The sequence below is a fragment of the Amblyraja radiata genome, chromosome 10, assembly GCF_010909765.2.
Source record: "Amblyraja radiata isolate CabotCenter1 chromosome 10, sAmbRad1.1.pri, whole genome shotgun sequence".
Taxonomy (NCBI): Eukaryota; Metazoa; Chordata; class Chondrichthyes; order Rajiformes; family Rajidae; genus Amblyraja; species Amblyraja radiata.
In genome coordinates this window covers 57,659,220-57,678,100 of record NC_045965.1, presented here as the reverse complement: position 1 = coordinate 57,678,100, position 18,881 = coordinate 57,659,220, and the positions used below count along the sequence as shown (strand labels likewise).

At 40.9% G+C, this 18,881-nt stretch overlaps 1 protein-coding gene across 2 annotated transcripts in view; it reads right to left on the bottom strand.

The window, feature by feature from the left end:
• Positions 1 to 16,230, bottom strand: part of glmn (glomulin, FKBP associated protein) — a 28,882-nt gene extending 12,652 nt beyond the window's left edge. The window contains exons 1-12 of one of the 2 annotated variants that reach the window (XM_033028956.1): positions 16,097 to 16,230; positions 12,740 to 12,806; positions 8,603 to 8,728; positions 7,508 to 7,627; positions 5,757 to 5,865; positions 4,986 to 5,232; positions 4,781 to 4,883; positions 3,856 to 4,046; positions 2,314 to 2,367; positions 638 to 668; positions 353 to 442; positions 204 to 245 (exon numbers count right to left, since the gene is read on the bottom strand). In XM_033028956.1, coding sequence (XP_032884847.1) covers positions 204 to 245; positions 353 to 442; positions 638 to 668; positions 2,314 to 2,367; positions 3,856 to 4,046; positions 4,781 to 4,883; positions 4,986 to 5,232; positions 5,757 to 5,865; positions 7,508 to 7,627; positions 8,603 to 8,728; positions 12,740 to 12,778 — 1,152 coding nt within the window. In that variant the 5' untranslated portion in view covers positions 12,779 to 12,806; positions 16,097 to 16,230. Of the gene's footprint in view, positions 1 to 203; positions 246 to 352; positions 443 to 637; positions 669 to 2,313; positions 2,368 to 3,855; positions 4,047 to 4,780; positions 4,884 to 4,985; positions 5,233 to 5,756; positions 5,866 to 7,507; positions 7,628 to 8,602; positions 8,729 to 12,739; positions 12,807 to 15,687; positions 16,070 to 16,096 lie in introns of those variants that run through there. The other variant, XM_033028957.1, reaches the window with a different exon arrangement.
• Positions 16,231 to 18,881: the final 2,651 nt, after the last annotated feature.

Below are 18,881 nucleotides of genomic sequence, written 5' to 3'. Positions count from 1 at the left end.
CCAAAACACCAAAGAAAATAATTTTCATGAATGTATTTCAGGAATTCCTTACATTCTTGCTCTTTACTATCGTATTGTATTTGCCTATTTCAAGATAATTACCACCATCAATATAAGATAGTTCGCACAGATAAGTTAATTTTAATAAAGCACTCAATATTCTTTAGATAGAAGTCATTTTATATAGTGGCGTTAATACATACCATATGTTCGAAAGGACATAGTGTCATCACTTTCACTAACTCCTACAGAATAAAAATTGAGAAAAAAAACATTAAAAAACGTGAGTACATGCAATAACAATTAAAGAAAGCAAATTCTAAATCCACTTTAGGCATTTATTGTGAATTACCTGTGGAACACCAAGAATGTTTTTGATTTCCAAATAGTTGTGGGAAAGAGTATTATCTTCAATTGCTAATAAACAATGTTCATATAATTCCTGAAAAGGGAAAACTGATTCAGAGACCTGCACTGAAGTGTAGATTTGGTCAGACTTCAAAAAATATATTATATCACATTAGAAGATGTTCATGTCTTTGATTGTTAGATAAAGTATTAAGTTAGCAGTAAAAAGTTCTGATAGATGTTTCAAATAAGAATTGTAAGATTGGTTGTAGTATAAATAAATACTTACCAACCCTTTAGACAACATGGACTCTTCTGTCCTAAGATAATTAAAATAAACAGTTACTTTATCTAGAAGAGAAAATACAACATAACAGCATAACAAGATTTAAAAGATACTTGGACAGATACATGGATAGGAAAGGTTTAGAGGAATATTGCACAAACACAGGCAAATGGGCCTAGATTAATAATAATAATAAATACTTTATTGATCCCCTCAGGGAAATTCAGATGTCCAGAAGCCCCCAAACAACAAATCCACAAATTCAAAACGAACACATACAGAAAATACATAAAATACAATGTGGACAATACCTGAGAACAATAAATACTTAAAAAGACCTATAATTAACAATTAAAGAATGCAAAAACACATCCCCCTACAGCCTTATTATAAATTATAATACAGCCGTATTATAAAATCTAATGGCTGCAGGGGTGAAGGATCTCTGTTCTACAGCGCAGGGAGAGGAGCCGGTTGTTGTTCCGAGTGCTCTTTTGACTCTCCAGAATTACATGGAGGGGATGCCCAGGGTTTTCCAGGATGACCTGCATCTTACTCCTCATACGCCTCTCAAGCACATCCATCCCAGAGTCCACTCTCCCCTCCAGCACTGAGCTAGCCCGTATTACCAGTTTGTCCAGCTTCTTGTTGTTTCTCGCACTGATGCTGTTGCCCCAGCAGACAACAGCGTAGAAAATGACACTTGCAACCACAGTATTGTAAAACATGTACAGCATATCATTACGCACATTGAAGGATTTGAGCCTTCTGAGGAAAAAGAGTGCTCTGGCCTTTTTTGCCGAGTGGCCAGTTTCCATGTGTATAACTCTATGACAAGACGTTTTATCTTTATACACAACAAATTTCACTTAATTTATTTTTAAAAATCATCACCATCTCAATATCGTATTAGTCATCAAAACGAAAACTGGTGACAAGGAATTTAATATAAACTGAAAAATCTTACTCTCTCCTTGTAATTAATTGTTTTAACTACAAAACACACCAATAATAGAATTTTCACAAAGAAGGATTGACCACAAAACTGCAAAATTGGTGTAAATAACGTATCTGTTTCACCAATGTCCTTCAGGGAGGAAAAGATCCATCTTTTGCCAGTCTGCCCTGGATTGGCTCAAGACATGACCCCTGTCGTGACCCTTTAAGCACCTCGGTTCAAGGACACTTAGAGACGGGCGTTGCCGTCGTCATGATACACGAACAATCAAAAACAAATATTCACCACTATCCAACAACTGTGGTTCAAATTATGCGGATGGGACAGCGGAGACAAGTAAAATTTGGCTGACCTTCAATTTTCTGCCTCCATCCAATGCATCAAGATCCTACTGCTTAGGCATTTGGGAATTTCTGAAAGTCTGATCCAATTAATTGGGAACACATTCATCTTTGATTGCCAGCACTATTTACATGTAAGACTATCAGACGACAGTTGTATTTACCTCTGCAAGTTCAACTCCAATGATTTCAGTGGAACCAAATATGCAGCAAATACCCTAAGTTTAGCACTGGCCACCAAAGACTCATTCCTCACCCAATAATTTCAAGGAGATAAGAAAGAATAGTTCACTAAAACCTATAAACAAGCATATGTTCAAATATAATGATTAGTGCAATAATACTTTTGAAGATGGATTAATGTATTTCCGTTAACTTACTTGCTTATTAATGCAGATATATATTCCAAATTCACTTGTAGTAGATATCGAGGGCTGCAGAGATTTCAGTCACATTAAATTACAAACACAAAACATAAAATGTATATTAAAATCTATTACATTAATCACCCCCCTAGAAATAAAAAAATGTATAAATTTCCTCTCTACTATTTTACAGCCATTTTTATAAATTTGGGGGTAAAATTACATGTTATTTTGATTGTGCACTATCCTGAATCAGACTCTCAAGATTTCCTTCCCTCTTTTGCACTAACATCATGAAAGGCTGTTTGTGGAGGTCATCTCAGACCTCATGAGCTATTTACTGAGTCTCCCAACAACACACCACGAGCAAAACATGTTAGCCCTCAATGCAACAGTTAAAGTGCCTTTTTAGGCAACTACAATTTCCAAGTGATTGTTCTCTGAGGATGGACTGAACAGAATGAGGCTGATATTGAGGTTTAGTAGCTCTGGGATCCATTATGAGATGCTGCATCAAAGGTCATTGTGGAAAATGAAAGCCCATGGTGTAGAGATCCCCTATTGGTGTGGAGAGTAGATTGGCTGGCTGACATGAAAAAGAGACTAGGCATACAAGGTCTTTCTCTGCTGGTAAGCTATTGCAAGAATTTCGAAGCAGGGGCCTCAACTTTTTACAATTCATATCAAAGACTTGGATGAAGGTATGAAAGGTTGATAAATGTTCTCATGACAAGGTTGGGTAGGACACTTTTATTAAGTGCAACAGCAGGCTTGAGGACTGAGTGAACTGCTCCTGCTCCTAATTCAAATATTTCTTTTATTTCACTAAATCATGAACAATTCTGAGAGAGCCATTTCTTTTGGTTGCAGACCCGTGGCTCACATGGTGTCGGAATAACAATTTGACCACTTTAAGACTGTGACTGGGAGAATGTTTTCATCTTATAGGATGCTTCAAAACAAAGCACTGCAAAGCTTTTCACTGTACCTCAGTACACGTGGCAATAATAAACCTAAATCTAGGCAGCTGCGAATGCTTATCTGCTGTGTATATATTTAAAAGTGACAACATTTTCAAAACAAGGAAATGAGGTTCAGGACAGGGCTCTTGAAGCATAAAATCAGCTACGATTTGAGGAGCAAGCAGGAGGGGTATTTCGACTTGTAACTGCTTTTTTCTGTACCCAAAAGCAACTGCAGAATATCATTTTGATACTTAATAAAAATGAACTAAGAACTTTCTAATTTAAAATCACATTTTAAAATATCTTGCATCGTGAAACACGATTAATGTAACAACATTCTGCAGTGCCTCATATAATAGAAGAAACACACAAGTTGACCAAATGAATAAGAAAGTTTTTATGAATGGGAATTTTCAAGCTAAAGATACTGTGGGACAGGGGCTTACATCCAGAGAGGATGTTAATACTGCAACAATAAAATAAGTTTTCAAAAATCTTCATAAATTGTCGACAACAAGCACTAAACTTCTAGTCACGTCCCATTAATTCTCAAGAATATCGTCCTAAATAATGGACTCTCATCTTCACATACCTGTATACAGCTGGAAATTGAGCAATACCAATATGCTGAACAAATAAAAGATATGCCAGGCCTGCCAATGAATTTGTCGGGTATTTTATATCTTCTTGCAGAGCGTCGATCTCTTGCACTTTCTTTCTGGACTGTAACAATGGATGAACCATCAACACAGGAAGCGATTCACCAATTGCCACCAAGTAAACCTACAAGAGATGACGACACTCGTTTGAGTCTAAGTATAATTCTTTATTACATTTATTAATACAAATATGAATGCACATTCAAATATTTATTATAAGTGAAATAATTCTGGAACTGACTCTACATAATTATGCTGTCAAAGATGAATTATGCACATTATATAGTAATTTTGGCACATCTTCATAAATTGTTATATCTTGCTCTGCAAAGATTTACTTATGCTTTCCTTGTCCTTCTTTCACCAAAAAATGTACTAATGTTTTCTTCCACTTTTTGTACAAACCTACTCGTTTCTTGATTCCTGCCCTCTGGAAGTAGAATTCATCCAATCATAACCACTTTCAACTCCAAAATGATAGTCAATCTGATTATATCACCGGTGATCAGTATTCCAAACCTCTCAGCACTGCACACTTGTTGCATGGAGCATACGAGCCAACTCAAAATTCCCACGAAAATGTTACTATAAGCCACGCACAATAAACCAACTGAATGCAAAATGCACAGAACTCCATATTAAGATTTACATTTGCACTTATGATTAGTGGAATCAAGATTTTTTTTTCAGTTATGCAATAAATAAAAATAATGATCATGATAAAAATATTATTTAATGAAGTGATACTGATGTGAACTAAACATCTAAATGACCGAATTAAGTTAATTCCATTGCAAACGTAAAGGAACTGCGTGAGGAATGACTTTGTGCATAAAACAGAGTGGGCTTTAAACTTACTACAATTTCAGCAGCAAAAGCTCGTAATGAGTTGTCTTCAATCCCTTTGGTTAATGGCTGTAATTGTGCAGTCAGTAATGGGTATTCCAATATTTTCATAAAGCTATATTAATCACAAAATACCAGTTAGGCTACACACATTTATTTACCCGACTAAAGCTTAGTTGAAGCATGTAGATTATTATATTGAAAATTAAGTACCTACAATTTTAGTAGCTCCTCCTTTAGCTCATTATTGGAAGGATTTCTCTTGGAATTTGTTGTTTGAGTCACTTCATCCACAAATGGTTTAACAAAAGAGCTAACAGCAGTACAACACTTGCAAAGTTCATGTTCATCCTGTATGCGTTGTTCATCATTAATAGGTACAGGCAGTTTAGAGAGTTGCCTTTGAATGGTTGCAAGAGACAATCCCACAGAATATGTCTTTTTATGTTTCATTTTTAGTAGCACTGGGAAAAATATATTTGTTGTTAGATTCATGAAATGATTCAAGTTAAGACCCCCATACAACTGGAACAACTTCTTAACTGGAGATGCAATTTTACAGAAGGAAAAGAAAAATAATATTTTATCTACAGTAAAATCTTGCGATTGAAGAACATTTAAATAAATTGGAACTAGTCAAGTTGTGATTTAATGATCCAGATTTTAAGACTATAATAAAACTGTCAGCATTCATCGTGGTAATGCTACGAGGTAGTCAGGAACTTTAAGAGTTAACATATGGACTGCTACATTAATAAACCCAGAAGCAGCAGTTAGTAATGGAACTCATCTTTCAAGATCACGCAGGGTATGGTACAGGACGTACACCGGTTCAACAGGATTAGAGCAAATACACAGCCTTGTAATGCTGACCAAAGATAACGCAAGTAATATAAACAGATAGGTCTTAAAGTACATTGATGAAACTATTAACTATGAAGTTTTTTACTTTCAATATACTAAGCTTTCATGTGCATTTTCGAATTACCTGCCTGAAGTGGCTGCAGGAGAAGTAAGATAACTTTAGATATATTCTTTCCAAAAACATCCTCAATCTGTTCAAGTAAACCCAATAGAAGTTCCTTTGGGTTACTTATCTGCAGGAAAGGAACATATCTTTGAGAAGCAAATTTATATAATTTTGTAAGGTTAATTTCACTAAAATGATATTATATTTTCAGGTTTTTTAAAAAAGCTATATTTACTCATCATAAAATCCTTGATAGATCATTATCGTGTCATTACTTGGCACCTTATTGAAGTTTTCACTTTACGAAGCTCCCTGTCAAGAATTATCTTGGTATTTAATTTGGGTAGAACATCAGAGCCCAAATCTCACCCACATGAGAGAAATGTGCATAAGATGTAACAATGCATTTATAAATGTATGGAAAAAATACAGTTTATTAAAGAAACGACTTCAATTTGTACATGGCCACTTAAAAATTGCAAGTCATCCAAAAGTGCTTCACAAGAAACTCTGTACTTTCTCAAGTGCCAAAACTGTTAATGTCAGAAAAACACAAATGTATGCACACCAAGTTCCCAAAGCCAAATAGAGTAGATTTATAGTTTCAGTGTTGATCAAGGCAAGATTCTTCTCTCTTCTTAAAATCTGCAATAAATCAGGCATGATATTCACCTCCAGAAAAAATGTAGGAAGCATTGGCCGGGGATCCAGGAGGCCGGCTAGGCCCCCGGCAGGGTCCAGGGGCAGCACCCCGGTGGGGGGTTCAGGGGGTCCTATAAGCACCTGCATTTTCAATTAATTGAAAGTGATTCCTAAGCTTTCTGCTGGTAGTTTACATAACATAAGCTTTTTCTAACACATAACCAGTAAAATAACCCCCAAAAGATAAATATTTAATGAAATAAATGACTTCATACAGCTAAACAAATCTTTACAAAAAATGTCACCTGAAATGTCTCTTTGCCTAGCACTGTGTGCAAACAGCACAGAAAAAAGTGATTGATAAACCAATGACATAAGTAACATTACCTAAAGTAGACAAAAATGCTGGAGAAACTCAGCGGGTGAGGCAGCATCTATGGAGCGAAGGATATAGGCAACGTTTCAGGTCGAAACCCTTCCTCAGACCCGAAACGTTGCCTATTTCCTTCGCTCCATAGATGATGCATCACCCGCTGAGTTTCTCCAGCATTTTTGTCTACCTTCGATTTTCCAGCATCTGCAGTTCCTTCTTTAACATTACCTAAACTCCAGTTTGACTTTCTCTGCCTGACACTTGCTTTTTATAAACTTGCTCAACATGGCTTCCCTGTGCTTCTTTCTTGCCTGTTGAGCTGCTAACTTGTTCCTTTCTCTCGGCTTCTGCAGCCATCTTCTGCTTCAGTAATGGAAATTGGTCGGTGATTGGCCGTAACTCCCCTCGGAGACTGCGTCTGATTGGCCGCCGAGTGATCGGCGCATTATGTGATTGGACGCAACGCCCTTGGAGACAGCGGCTGATTGGAGAAATATAGGCCGAAGCGGATTCTAAGGGAAGCTGGTCGGTAATTGGACGTAACCCTCTCAGAGACAGCAGTTGATTAGCCGCCAAGTGACTGGTGCGGAGAGCATTATGTGATTGGACTCGACGCCCTTGGCGACAGCGGCTGATAGGACGGCAAAACAATAAAAATCGGAATTCCGATTTAAATCGGAAGTATATCATGCCTGATAAATGCAAAAAACTTACACTACGATTAATGGAGCTTCCTCTGCAAGTGCTCTCTTACCTCTATAACACGATCTAGTATTTTTGAGCAGATTTCGCTGTTCTCAATCTGTTGATCATCTCTCAAAATACAATTGACAACAGGCCCAATGAGATTCCAACCCATGCAGATAACAAAGTCCTATAAGATATTAAATGTAAATTATGATGGTAAATTAAATGGGTTCAAACTATACAGATGTTACATCAATTTTGTTCTACGTTAGGTGAATTACCCCCCCCCCCCCCAACCCACCCCTCCCCAACTCTAGCCAAAGTGTTAAAGGAAGAATTGTTGGCTTTATTCTCAATTCCAGATTGTGGGTTTGAGACCAATCTGATACTTTCAGCATATAATCTAGACTGTGCTATTACTACCATTATGAAGCCATGACATGCAATTTTGTAGAAAGGAAACTAAGTCTTGTCGCCAGCTTCACAAAATAGAAATCAAATGAATGCAAACAATGTATTTGTTGTTTTCACAGCATAAATTGCATAAGTGAACATAGTGACAATATTTCAAATTATATTTTTGGTTTGTTCCATATTTTTTCCCATTTATCTGGGGAGAATGGAAACTGTCATTCCGTATTTGCAACCAAAAAAATTGCAATGGTACAATAAGAAGTGCATGAGTGTTTTAACTAACTGCTTAAGTTACTCTGGCAACATTGGACAGTTATTTAAAAATAAAACACAAAGACTAAATTTGTTCTTCGCATCAGGGGCCACTGCTAGCGACTTTAATTATGGTATTAGTTCCTATAAGTTGTGAAAGTCACTATTTCTTTATTATTCCTCATTAAAAGATTATAGATCAAAGATCACAGAAATATATTTAATTAGCTTAAACCAAATTGTTGAACCAAATTGTCTTTAATGGAAATGATAATCACCATGGGTGTTCCTAATTTTGAAAAAAATGTTTAAACTATAGATGTTGGAAGTCAAATAACCAGATCTTTTGGACTGTGATTACTTTTACTACATGAAATATAGCTGATTTAGAAATATTAATTTCCAAAGTAAATGTTTCAAAGTAAGATACATGTCCATGTTATATTTAATGGAAAATAAGATTATTAATATAAAACCATTCAAATTGAAATAGTACCTTATTTTGTTTATCCTGTAGAATTTTCAAAAGTTCAGCTGCATGCCCATCTTCCAGGCACTGCCGGGCTGCTGATTGAAATATGCTGTGATCTTCATCTTTAAACTCTGTTTCGGGTAAACCTTGCTAAAAAAAGTAACACTCATGTCAAGTGTGAAATCATTTCAAATAATTTTAACCAATGCCATCTCAAGTAAAACATATGCATGTGGCATTATCTAAATTTTCTATGGCAGCACAAATTAAGGGACACGAGATTGGAGCTGGATATTTAGCCTCTGGTTTCTTTTGGACAATTCAGTTGAAAAACACTAACCTAAACTCCATACATACTCTTATCCGATATCATTTAATACCTTCAGTTAACAAAGATCTATCATTGACAGATTATCCCTAGTATCCCTGGTAGCCGTGGCCCGTAGACCGAGGGCCCGCACAGGAGGCCCAGCTCACCTGCCGGAAACCGGAGACTCACCCGCCGCAGACGGATGACCCACTCACCACGGTAGGCCCGACTCGCCCACCGCAGACGGTGGACCCGCGTCGCTGACAAGAACCCGCACGGTAGGCCCATCCCATACTCCGGAGACTTGCCTATCGTGGATGGTGGACCCACTCCATGGATCGGAACTCACCCAAAGGCCCGGCTCGCCCGCCGTGGATCGAGGACCCACGTGAACCCACCTGGAGGGCGGGTAAGTAGATAGTCTATGGGAGGGAGTACATGACCTCGATGATGGAGTGGGCCGCAGGAGGCCCTGCAGCAACCCGGGGCTTGGCTGGAACCGGGTGCCGCTCCAAGAGGACGAGCACGTGGACCGGATGCAGCCTACACCGGTGCGGACACTGCAACACCGCCAGCTTGGCCAAGACAACAGACCTTCATGGTCAGATCAAGATCCCTGCACTTACAACAACTGGAACTTGAAAATGACGACAAACTAGCCACTCTTTATACTGTCTCAGTGTACTACTATTATACACATGTACAGTATCTGAGATGCTAATCTAATATGTACCTAAGTGCTTATGTATAGTGATACTTGTACTGAACTGTATACAAAAATGAATTTCACTGTACCTCGGTACATGTGACAAATAAAGTATCACATCATACCATGACCCAGTATTGATTTAAGTTTGCAGAAGTGTTCAAAGTTACTTCCTCTTTGTGCATAAAAGTGTTTTCAGTCTAACTCCTGGAAAACTTTTGCTTTTACTTTTAAAATAGGCCTTTCGTGCCAGTCTCGAAGATACAATAACTCACAGCACCAAGGACAGGTTCAATCCTGACATCAGTCTGTGTGCATTTTGCACAATGTGTGTTCACAATAGGCTGCAGGCCGAGCATCAAAAATGTGTCTAGAAATCAACTTTTGTGACCCATGTCTCGGAACTACATTAAATTTTTCAGATTTAGATAAAATATAATTGAGAAGGAAATCATAACTCATCAGTGCCAAAAGTTGCATATTAATGAATTAAACTAATTAGAAAATGAGATCGAAAAAGTAAACGCCATCTAGTGTCCAATGCCCATATTACATCATGGGGAGCCTATTTCCATGTTGCAGTCTATTTAAACCATATATATATGACTTGTGAATATGTCTGTAATCATATATAATTATGTATAATTATATTATATAAAAATAATATTATGAATATAATTGTGAGTGTGTTTTTTGAATGAGACTGCCGCAGAGGTCCGGCTCCTGAACCAGACTAATTAATGGGTGAGGGCAGTTCCTGTGCGTTCCACCGTTTACTGAGCCCCACTGACTGCCAGTGTGCAGAGTGGGGGGTCATGGCCATAGTGGGACTGGGGCAGTGCCAGGCTGGGGGATTGCTAAGGCATCTTCCACTGACAGGAAAATGCCTAACCCTAACTCACCCCCCTTCCAAAACTGCCCACGGCTGGAGCTGGAGCCGCTTTGGGACCGGCTGCGGGCTCCGTAAGTGTGGCCCCGCAGTGCATCCACCTCGGCCAGCATGCCCTTCTGGATCATCATGGTGATGATGGTGGGGAGCAGCCCTGCTCTGCAGGCCGCCCAAGCCGCCTTCAGCACCACCATAGCGCTGGCTCCATCAGACCTCCCGCTCCCTCGCTGCAACATTGGCCTACCGACAGCCCGACCTGGCCACTCTCACAACCCACCGGCGCTCGGCCACTCTCACCATCCACCGGTGGCCCGGCCACTCTCACGACCCATTGGCGACCCAGCCACTCTCACAACCCACCGGCCGCCCAGCCACTCTCACCATCCACCGGCGGCCCGGCCGCTCTAACCATCGACTGGCGGCCCGGCCTGGCCGACCACTCTCACGACCCACTGGCTGCCTGGCCACTCTCACCATCCACCAGCGGCCCAGCCACTCTCACCATCCACCGGCGGCCCAGCCTGGCCGACCACTCTCACGACCCACCGGCGGCCCGGCCACTCTCACCATCCACCGGCAGCCCGACCGATCCTCCACAGCATCCGTCGGCCTTCCGACAAGCCCGACCGACAGACTGACCGACCGACTGACCCCCTGACCCTAACCCTACATTTGTTATTTATCATTTTTATTTAACAGTTCACATCATAACTTTATAAAGTAAATCAATTGAAAAACAAAATTATCAACAAGGTTAGCATTACGTTTATTTCTTAGAAACCTTGTTGCTGTTTTGATGTAATGAGGAGGCAGCCATGATCCCCCAGGGTCCTCGCTGCCTAGCGACCATAAAACAAAGCGCAGGATTGGTCAATTTGCGTCCGACCTCAATGTCAAACGTGCATTGATTGGACAATTACTACTCAGAAAATTGGAAGTTTTTCTCATATTAATTTTTTTTTGCAGGATTTGGTCTTGACGAGTTTCAGGTACGATTTATATAATATTTTTACACAATATGTTAAAAATTCAGGTAGTTCCGTGAGTTGGGTCACGAACTTGAACTAAAAAGCTCCTCAGCCCACAGCCTACAAGGTTTATTCCATGTAATCCCCGTGACCTTCATGTCCAATGAGGTGCAGGTAGTAGGTCCCTAGTGCATGGAGTGATAAGATCTGGGGAGAATTAATATGAATGTGGGGAGAATGGGTTATAGGGAAATTAAAGAGACTGGGATTGCTCTCTTTGCTGAAGTGCATGAACTGGATAAGCCAAATGACCACCTCCTATGCCATGAGGAAATACAAAACATAGTATAAATCAACATCACTTAATGTAATTAAGCCTCTTAATTTAAACGTTTTGATATCCAGGTATTATTTTTGTACATTCAAATTATATTCCTTCCAATACATCCTTCATAGGATGTGGTATCTAAAAATGCATACCATATTTCTGGTGTGGTCTGATCAGGACTTTTTAAACCATGGTTATTGGATAACAGAATTCAAACTAATAAGATTTACTCCACATATTTCCGTGCAGGATACAGTATTTAAATTATATCACTTTAGTGAATTGATTAGACACCCTGTGACATTTCTAAATATTAACTATAATTTATTATTTTTCAAAATGAAAGAAAATGAGGACAAGCTGACATCCATTTCTCAAGCAAATATGTAGTAAATCAGTTGACACATTTAATAAACACCTCTCTCTTTAGTTAAGTCTCTGAATTACTGCATTAATCAGTTAAATAATAATGCTCTTAATGGATCTGGAGCACAACCAACTGAGGTTATAGAATTATATGCATGAATAAGGCCCTTAGGCCCATCAGATCCATGCCAACCAAGATGTCTATACTTCTAATGTGAAAACATTACCAAAGGGAAAAACTGTTGATGAATATTTCCAACTTGCAGTGAAACTTTAATGATCCAGCATAATTAGGACTTTGACAGTGTAGGAATGGTGGATTTTTCGGGCTATTTGATGTTATTCCAATATATTGTTGATTCAATTTTTTAGATGTTTCACAGTATTTTATTAATTTTGCCAGTGAACCAGATGAATTCCTGTACTCGGAACCAGGAGAACTTTGAGTTTCAGGGGAGTGCAGGAAACACCCTCCGTTAACCATATGCAGAACCATCAGGATTTCTGGATAAAGAATTATTGGAGCTTTGATGTATACCGGTTCATGTATGGATAAACTACATACTGAAAGGATAATTAAATTACCAGACTTACACATCTCTTGATTACCCCTTGCAGTTCTTCCAAAGCCATTTTGATTGCTTTCTACCCACACATACAACTGGAACACACAAAAAAAAAAGTGTTTAGACATTGCTGAACTTTTCAACCGCGGTTGAAGTGTGCCCTGCCAAATTATGAAGGTCAGTTGTCTCTGCAAAGGTGGTATTTGTTGGTGTTAACTGATTTAGGTCACATTACTATAATGGGAATTGAATCTGACACCATTCTAGATAACACAGAGGTTAACTAGAATGGTCTCAGATTGAATTCCTAATATTACATCTCACAGCCATATACATCATGAACTGCTTGGTACCAGTTTCTATCACATTCAGGCCCAATAGTGCTTGTTACATTCATTCAGTATATTGATAGCAAGCAGAAAGAGCGTTTATCCAAAAATGAAACATACATTTATCATCTGTGTTAAACCATCTTCCTGATGGCACAGTAGTTAATTATATCCCACTACCATTACACAGACTACAAATCAAGAACGGTTTAGTTTCGATATTCCATGCTATGCAAATTTATTGATATTGGCTACGGTTATGCAGTTATCCACATTTATGATTTCAAATTAAAAGCTGATGTAAACATCGACTTGGCAACCAGAATATTCAAGACAAAATCATGAGAGGAATAAATCGGGTAGATGCACAAAATCTCTTGCTCAGAGTGGGGGAATCAAGGACCAGAGGACCTAGGTCAAGGTGAAAAGATTTAATAGGAATCAGAGGGATAACGTTTTCACACAAAGGGTGGTGGGTATATGAACAAGCTGCCAGAGGAGGCAGTTGAGGCTGGGACTATCCCAACGTTTATGAAACACTTAGACAGGTACATGGATAGGACAAGTTTGGAGGGATATGGACCAAACGCAGGCAGGTGGGACTAGTGTAGCTGGGACATGTTGGCCGGTGTGGGCAAGTTGGGCCTGTTTTGACACTGTATCACTCTATGATTCCATGACTGTTAACCAGCTGAAAAATCTTGGGAAATTGGGGAGCCCATATCACTATGGCAGTTGTAGCGAATGAACTTACCATGTTTAAAATCAAGTATTTTCTGCACCTTGTGGCTCAATCTCTGTGAGAAATTATCAATCGAGCCATTGCAGAAATTATTATTCTTAAAAGTTTCAGGCATGCAAATAAATGGGCAAAAGTTACTGAAATGTATATTAAAAATTTGAATTTATATCGTAATGTTTTGAACAGGGCAATCTAGTTTGAAAGATATTTACCATTCATTCTGAGAAATGCAGACCGTCAAGACATAAATGAAATAACCTGCCTTTCAACAGAAACCATTTTTCCCCAGGATTGACTGTTACCAGTGTCCTTATTTCAATTATGGGTTAAAACTACCATATTTTGCATTGAAATATAAAATACAGCTGCAAATTCTTATTGTAAACAGCTGTACAAAAAACTGTTGATGTTTACATCAGCTTTTGATTTCAAATCATATTTCAAAAGTCATCCCATGTCTTTCAATGCTTGGGAAACGAATGTAATTCTGAAATTTCAGGAGTTTAACTTCTCATTTACATGCATGTCTGAATATTTTAAGAATTATTCCCACAATGGCTCAAATGACAAATTAACTTTCCACATTAGACTGATATTGGCTGAGATGATAGACACAAAATGCTGGAGTGACTCAGGTCAGGCAGCATCTCTGGAGAAAAAGAATCGGTGACGTTTCAGGTTGAGACCTTTCTTCAGACTGAGATGATGCGGTTATCTGAAGAACCTTATTTTAAATATCTTAAATGAATACCCTGTCAATTAAGGATTCCAAACATAAAACATTAATTGCTTAATAGTGTGCTGTAGGAATTCATCAGGTCAGGCAGCATTAGTAGAGGGAAATGGACAGATGATGATTTGGTTTGGGATCATTCTTCAGACTGATGAAGTCTGAAGAAAGGTCCTGACCCGAAACGTTGACTGTCCATTTCCCTCCACAGATGCTGCCTACCTGCTGAGTTCATCCAACACTTTGTTTTAGTTAGTTTAGAGATACAACATGGAAACCACACCAACCATCGAAGTTATATCATAATGTTTTGAGCAGGACAATCTAGTTTTTTGCTCAAGATTCAGGATTATGAGGCACGGCAGCGCAGTCATGCAGCACAGTGGCACAGCTGGTGGAGCTGCTGCCTCACAGTGACAGAGACCCAGGTTCAATTCTGACCTTGGCTAGTCTGTAGGGACTTTGCACATTGTGCGTCTGACTACATGGGTTTCCTCCGACATCCCAAAGACGTGCTGGTTTGTAAGTTAATTGGCTTCTGTAAATTGCCCCTAATGTAGGGTATGGATTTGAAAGTGGTATAACATAAAACTAGCAAGAACAGGTGATGGATGGTGGGCATGAATTCAGTGTGCCTAAGGGCCATGCTATATCTTTCAAATTCAATTGCAGCACCAGTTCCTTGTATCTCCATAAAACTGCTTCTCTTTTCATAGATACTGCCTGACCAACTGCGAGGTTCTGGCAATTTTTGGTTTTATTTCAGATTTCAACTATATGCAGTCCTATCTTAGTGATATATCTTCGATTGTGTAGAAAATAATTTGCCCCGTTTATTTCCTGAGCATTGGATGGTGTGGTTTACCATCACCTATTGGGTAGGGAATAAGGTTTAGGTGGGAAGGAACTGCAGTTTTTCTCGTTTAAACGGAATAGACACGAAATGATTGAGTAACTCAGCAGTACAGGCAGCATCTCTGGAGAGAAGGTATGGGTCGTGTCCCTTCTTCAGACTGAGAGTCAGGGGAAAACGACAGATCAAAGCAGGCGGTGCTCAAGGAAATGTAGAATGGTTCATTGTAAGGTGGTCGTAGAGCTGGAGGAATCAGAGGGGGAGCAGCGAGAGAGGGTGTTGCAGAACTCTGGAAGAGAGAAGTTCTTCAAAATAGACATACCTTCTCGAGGAGATTTCGAAGTGGAGCAGATAAAATGTGTCGGAAAGAACTGGTTTACACCGAGGATAGACGCAAAATGCTGGAGAAACACAGCGGGCCAGACAGCGTCTCTGGTGAGAAAGATTCGGGCCGAGACCCCTTCTTCAGACCGAGTGTCAGGGAAGAAGGAGACTGGAGGTCGGGAAGAGTAGTACTCTACAAACAGTGCATTAAATGCAGGTGTCAATGGGGCTGTGTTTTACATCTGAGTGCGGAGACGCCGTTTTAACCCACAGTTGACGGGAGGAGACGGCCCCGCGCGCCGCACAAATCAAACGCACGAGGAGCCGCACGCGGGCCGCCGACCGTTGGCCGTAACGGACCGTTTCCCTCCCCCTCCCCCGCCCTCGAGCCTCGCGCCTCCCCTTACCTTCCCATCGCAGCCGAGCAACCACCCGCACCCGCTACCCCCACCGGTCGCGCGCCCGTCCGCTTGCGTACGTACTTCGGGTCGCGCTCGCGCCTCTCCGCGCTGCACGGCGGCCTATCCTCGGTCACGTGGTTATCCAGGGGCCCATTCCCCTCAGCTCAAAATCTCCCCCAAAAAAGCGATTGCAAGATGGTAAAGGACGCAAAGTGCTGAATTAACCTCCCTCCCCTCTTTCCTTCCCTCCCTCCTTCCCTCCCTCCTTCATTTCTTCCTCTGGCTTCACTTGCAAACTACCTTTCCCCTGACTTTCAGGGTGAAGAAGGGTCGTGACCGAAAACGTCACCTATTCCTTTTCTCCAGAGATGCTGCCTTACCCATTAATTACTCCGCCTTTTTGTGTCTTCAGTTTAAACAAGCATCTGCAGTTCCTTCCTCCACCTATTATCTGCCAGGCTTTGTCCCGTCCCTCCTCTCTTCGAGCTTTCGTTCCTCCTCTCTTCGAGCTTTCGTCCCACCCCTCTCCAATCGGTCTGAAGAAGGACCCTGACACAGTGGTAGAGTTGCTGCCTCACAGCGACGGAGAACCGGGTTTGATCCTGACCACAGATGTTGTCTGTACGGAGTTTATACGATATCCCTGTGACCAAGTGGGTTTTCTCCAGGAGCTCCAGTTTCCTCCCACATTCCAAAGACATACAAGTTTAGGTTAATTGGCCTTGGTAAAATTATAAATCGTCCCTAGTGTGCAGGTTGGTGTTAGTGTATGGGGATTGCTGGTCAGTACAGACTCGGTGGGCCGAAGGGCCTGTTTCCACTCTATCTCTAGCGTCTAAAAGTCTAAAGACTCAAAACTTTACCTATCCATGCTCTCGAGAAATGCTGCCTATCCCGCTGTGTTACACCACCCCACCCCAAAATTGCAAGATGATGCTGTGTTTACCGAGCTGCATCAGTTGTCTTTTCAATATGTGATTATTGAGTAATAAGATCAGAAATGCTGAAAGAACTCAGATGGTGCTGCATGTACAAAGCTGCGTAAATTGCAAGGCTAAGTAGCAAAAACTAAAATGCAAGAAGAACACTGCCAGTCAATTAGCATCTGTGGTGAGGGAGGAAACAACCAACTGCTGTATAAAGAATGGTCCTGAGCCAAATTTTTGTCTATCCATGTTCTCCAGAGCATCCAAAAGATATCCACATAGCCGTGGAACAAACGCACAAACTTCACAGTCAGCACCCGAGATCAGTATTGAACCCGGGTCCCTGGAGCTATGAGGCAGCGGCACTAGCTGCTGTGCACACTCACTTTTTAGCAGAAATGTGTAATAATTGTATCTACCTGTATTTTCAAATTATATAAAAGCTCTATAAAATAAATTTATGCCATTGTTAAATTAACTTAGCTAATGTATGAGGATTGAGAAATGAATTGAAATGCAGGTATTACCATATTTCCCGGCAATGAAGATGCACCTGCGTCGAAAACGCACCCTTATTTTGAGTTGCTAAATTTTTACAAAAGGCTGGCAGGACAGAATTTCTCCGCTCAAAAAAAAAAGTAAGTAACAATTCAACTTGCCCAAGGCTTCCAGATCTCCTCCATGCTGAATGACTGAATGGGTGGGGGGTGGAGGGTGACGGGAGGTGGAGAAATGGTGGGAAAAACGGGAGCACACCGGGACAAGTTGAATCAGTTTTTATCTTATTGAATGATAATACTAGTTCAAGGGACCAATTGGGGGGAGAGTTCCTTTGACAGCGTGTGGGGAGTCTGGCCCGGGTCAGCCCGGGCAGGAGCATTGAGAAGGAGGGGGTCTGGGATCATGCCAGCAACTCACTCACTCATCGCTGCCGCGGCGCTCCAGGCGCGGAACCACTGCATTGTGGCCGGGGAGGGAAGTAGCTCAGGTGGCTGCGAGCGGCTGCCGGGAACAGACCACCTCAGCATCTTCTGCTGGCCCGCTCACCTCTGGCAGTGCTCTCCGTCTGAACACCTCTCTCCTGCGGCTCGCCGGCATCGCTCATGTCAGCCGCTTCCCGCAAATCCTTAAATTCCGACTGCCTCCGGGAGCCTCACTTGCTGCGCTGGGTGACACTGCATGGCATTCACTGCCCGGTCCGTGTCTTTCAAGAGCAAAGATCATAAAGCGGAGCGGGCCAGCGGGCGATGGATAACAGGACAGCGGGCGGTGGAGCTTACTCCTGTGTCAGCACGAGTAACTTAGGAATGAGATCCCTGCCAGGGTAGTACTGGGGCATGAATTTTGCTCTATATTCACCCACCCCGTTTCCTTATCATTTGTTATCCATGCTCTCCGGGTCCTCAGCTGCGCTGCCCAGTAATGGTATTTAATATTGGGCAAATTTAGGCCCCCTTTTTGTTTTGGTAGTAACAGTGTCTTGAGTCTAACTCTAGGTTTCTTATTTTGCCACACAAATCTTGATAGCTCTTTGTCCAACACTTTAAATCCCACCCCAGGGACCCCTACTGGCAAAGATTGAAATAAAAAAAGCAAACGGGGCAAAACATTCATTCGAACAGATTCAATTCTACCAATTAGAGATAGAGGGAGAATCTCCCATCTGAGCATATCTGCCTTTATCCCCTTTAGCAGCTTTCCATAGTTGGCTTCGTACAGTGTTGAGATGGAGGGGGTGATGACAATGCCTCGGTATCTGAAACCCTCCCTAGACCAATGAAACCTGACCTGATCATTTAGTTGCGAAGGCCATGTACCTGACAGCATCATTGCTTCCGTTTAGAATCATTTATTTTATAACCAGC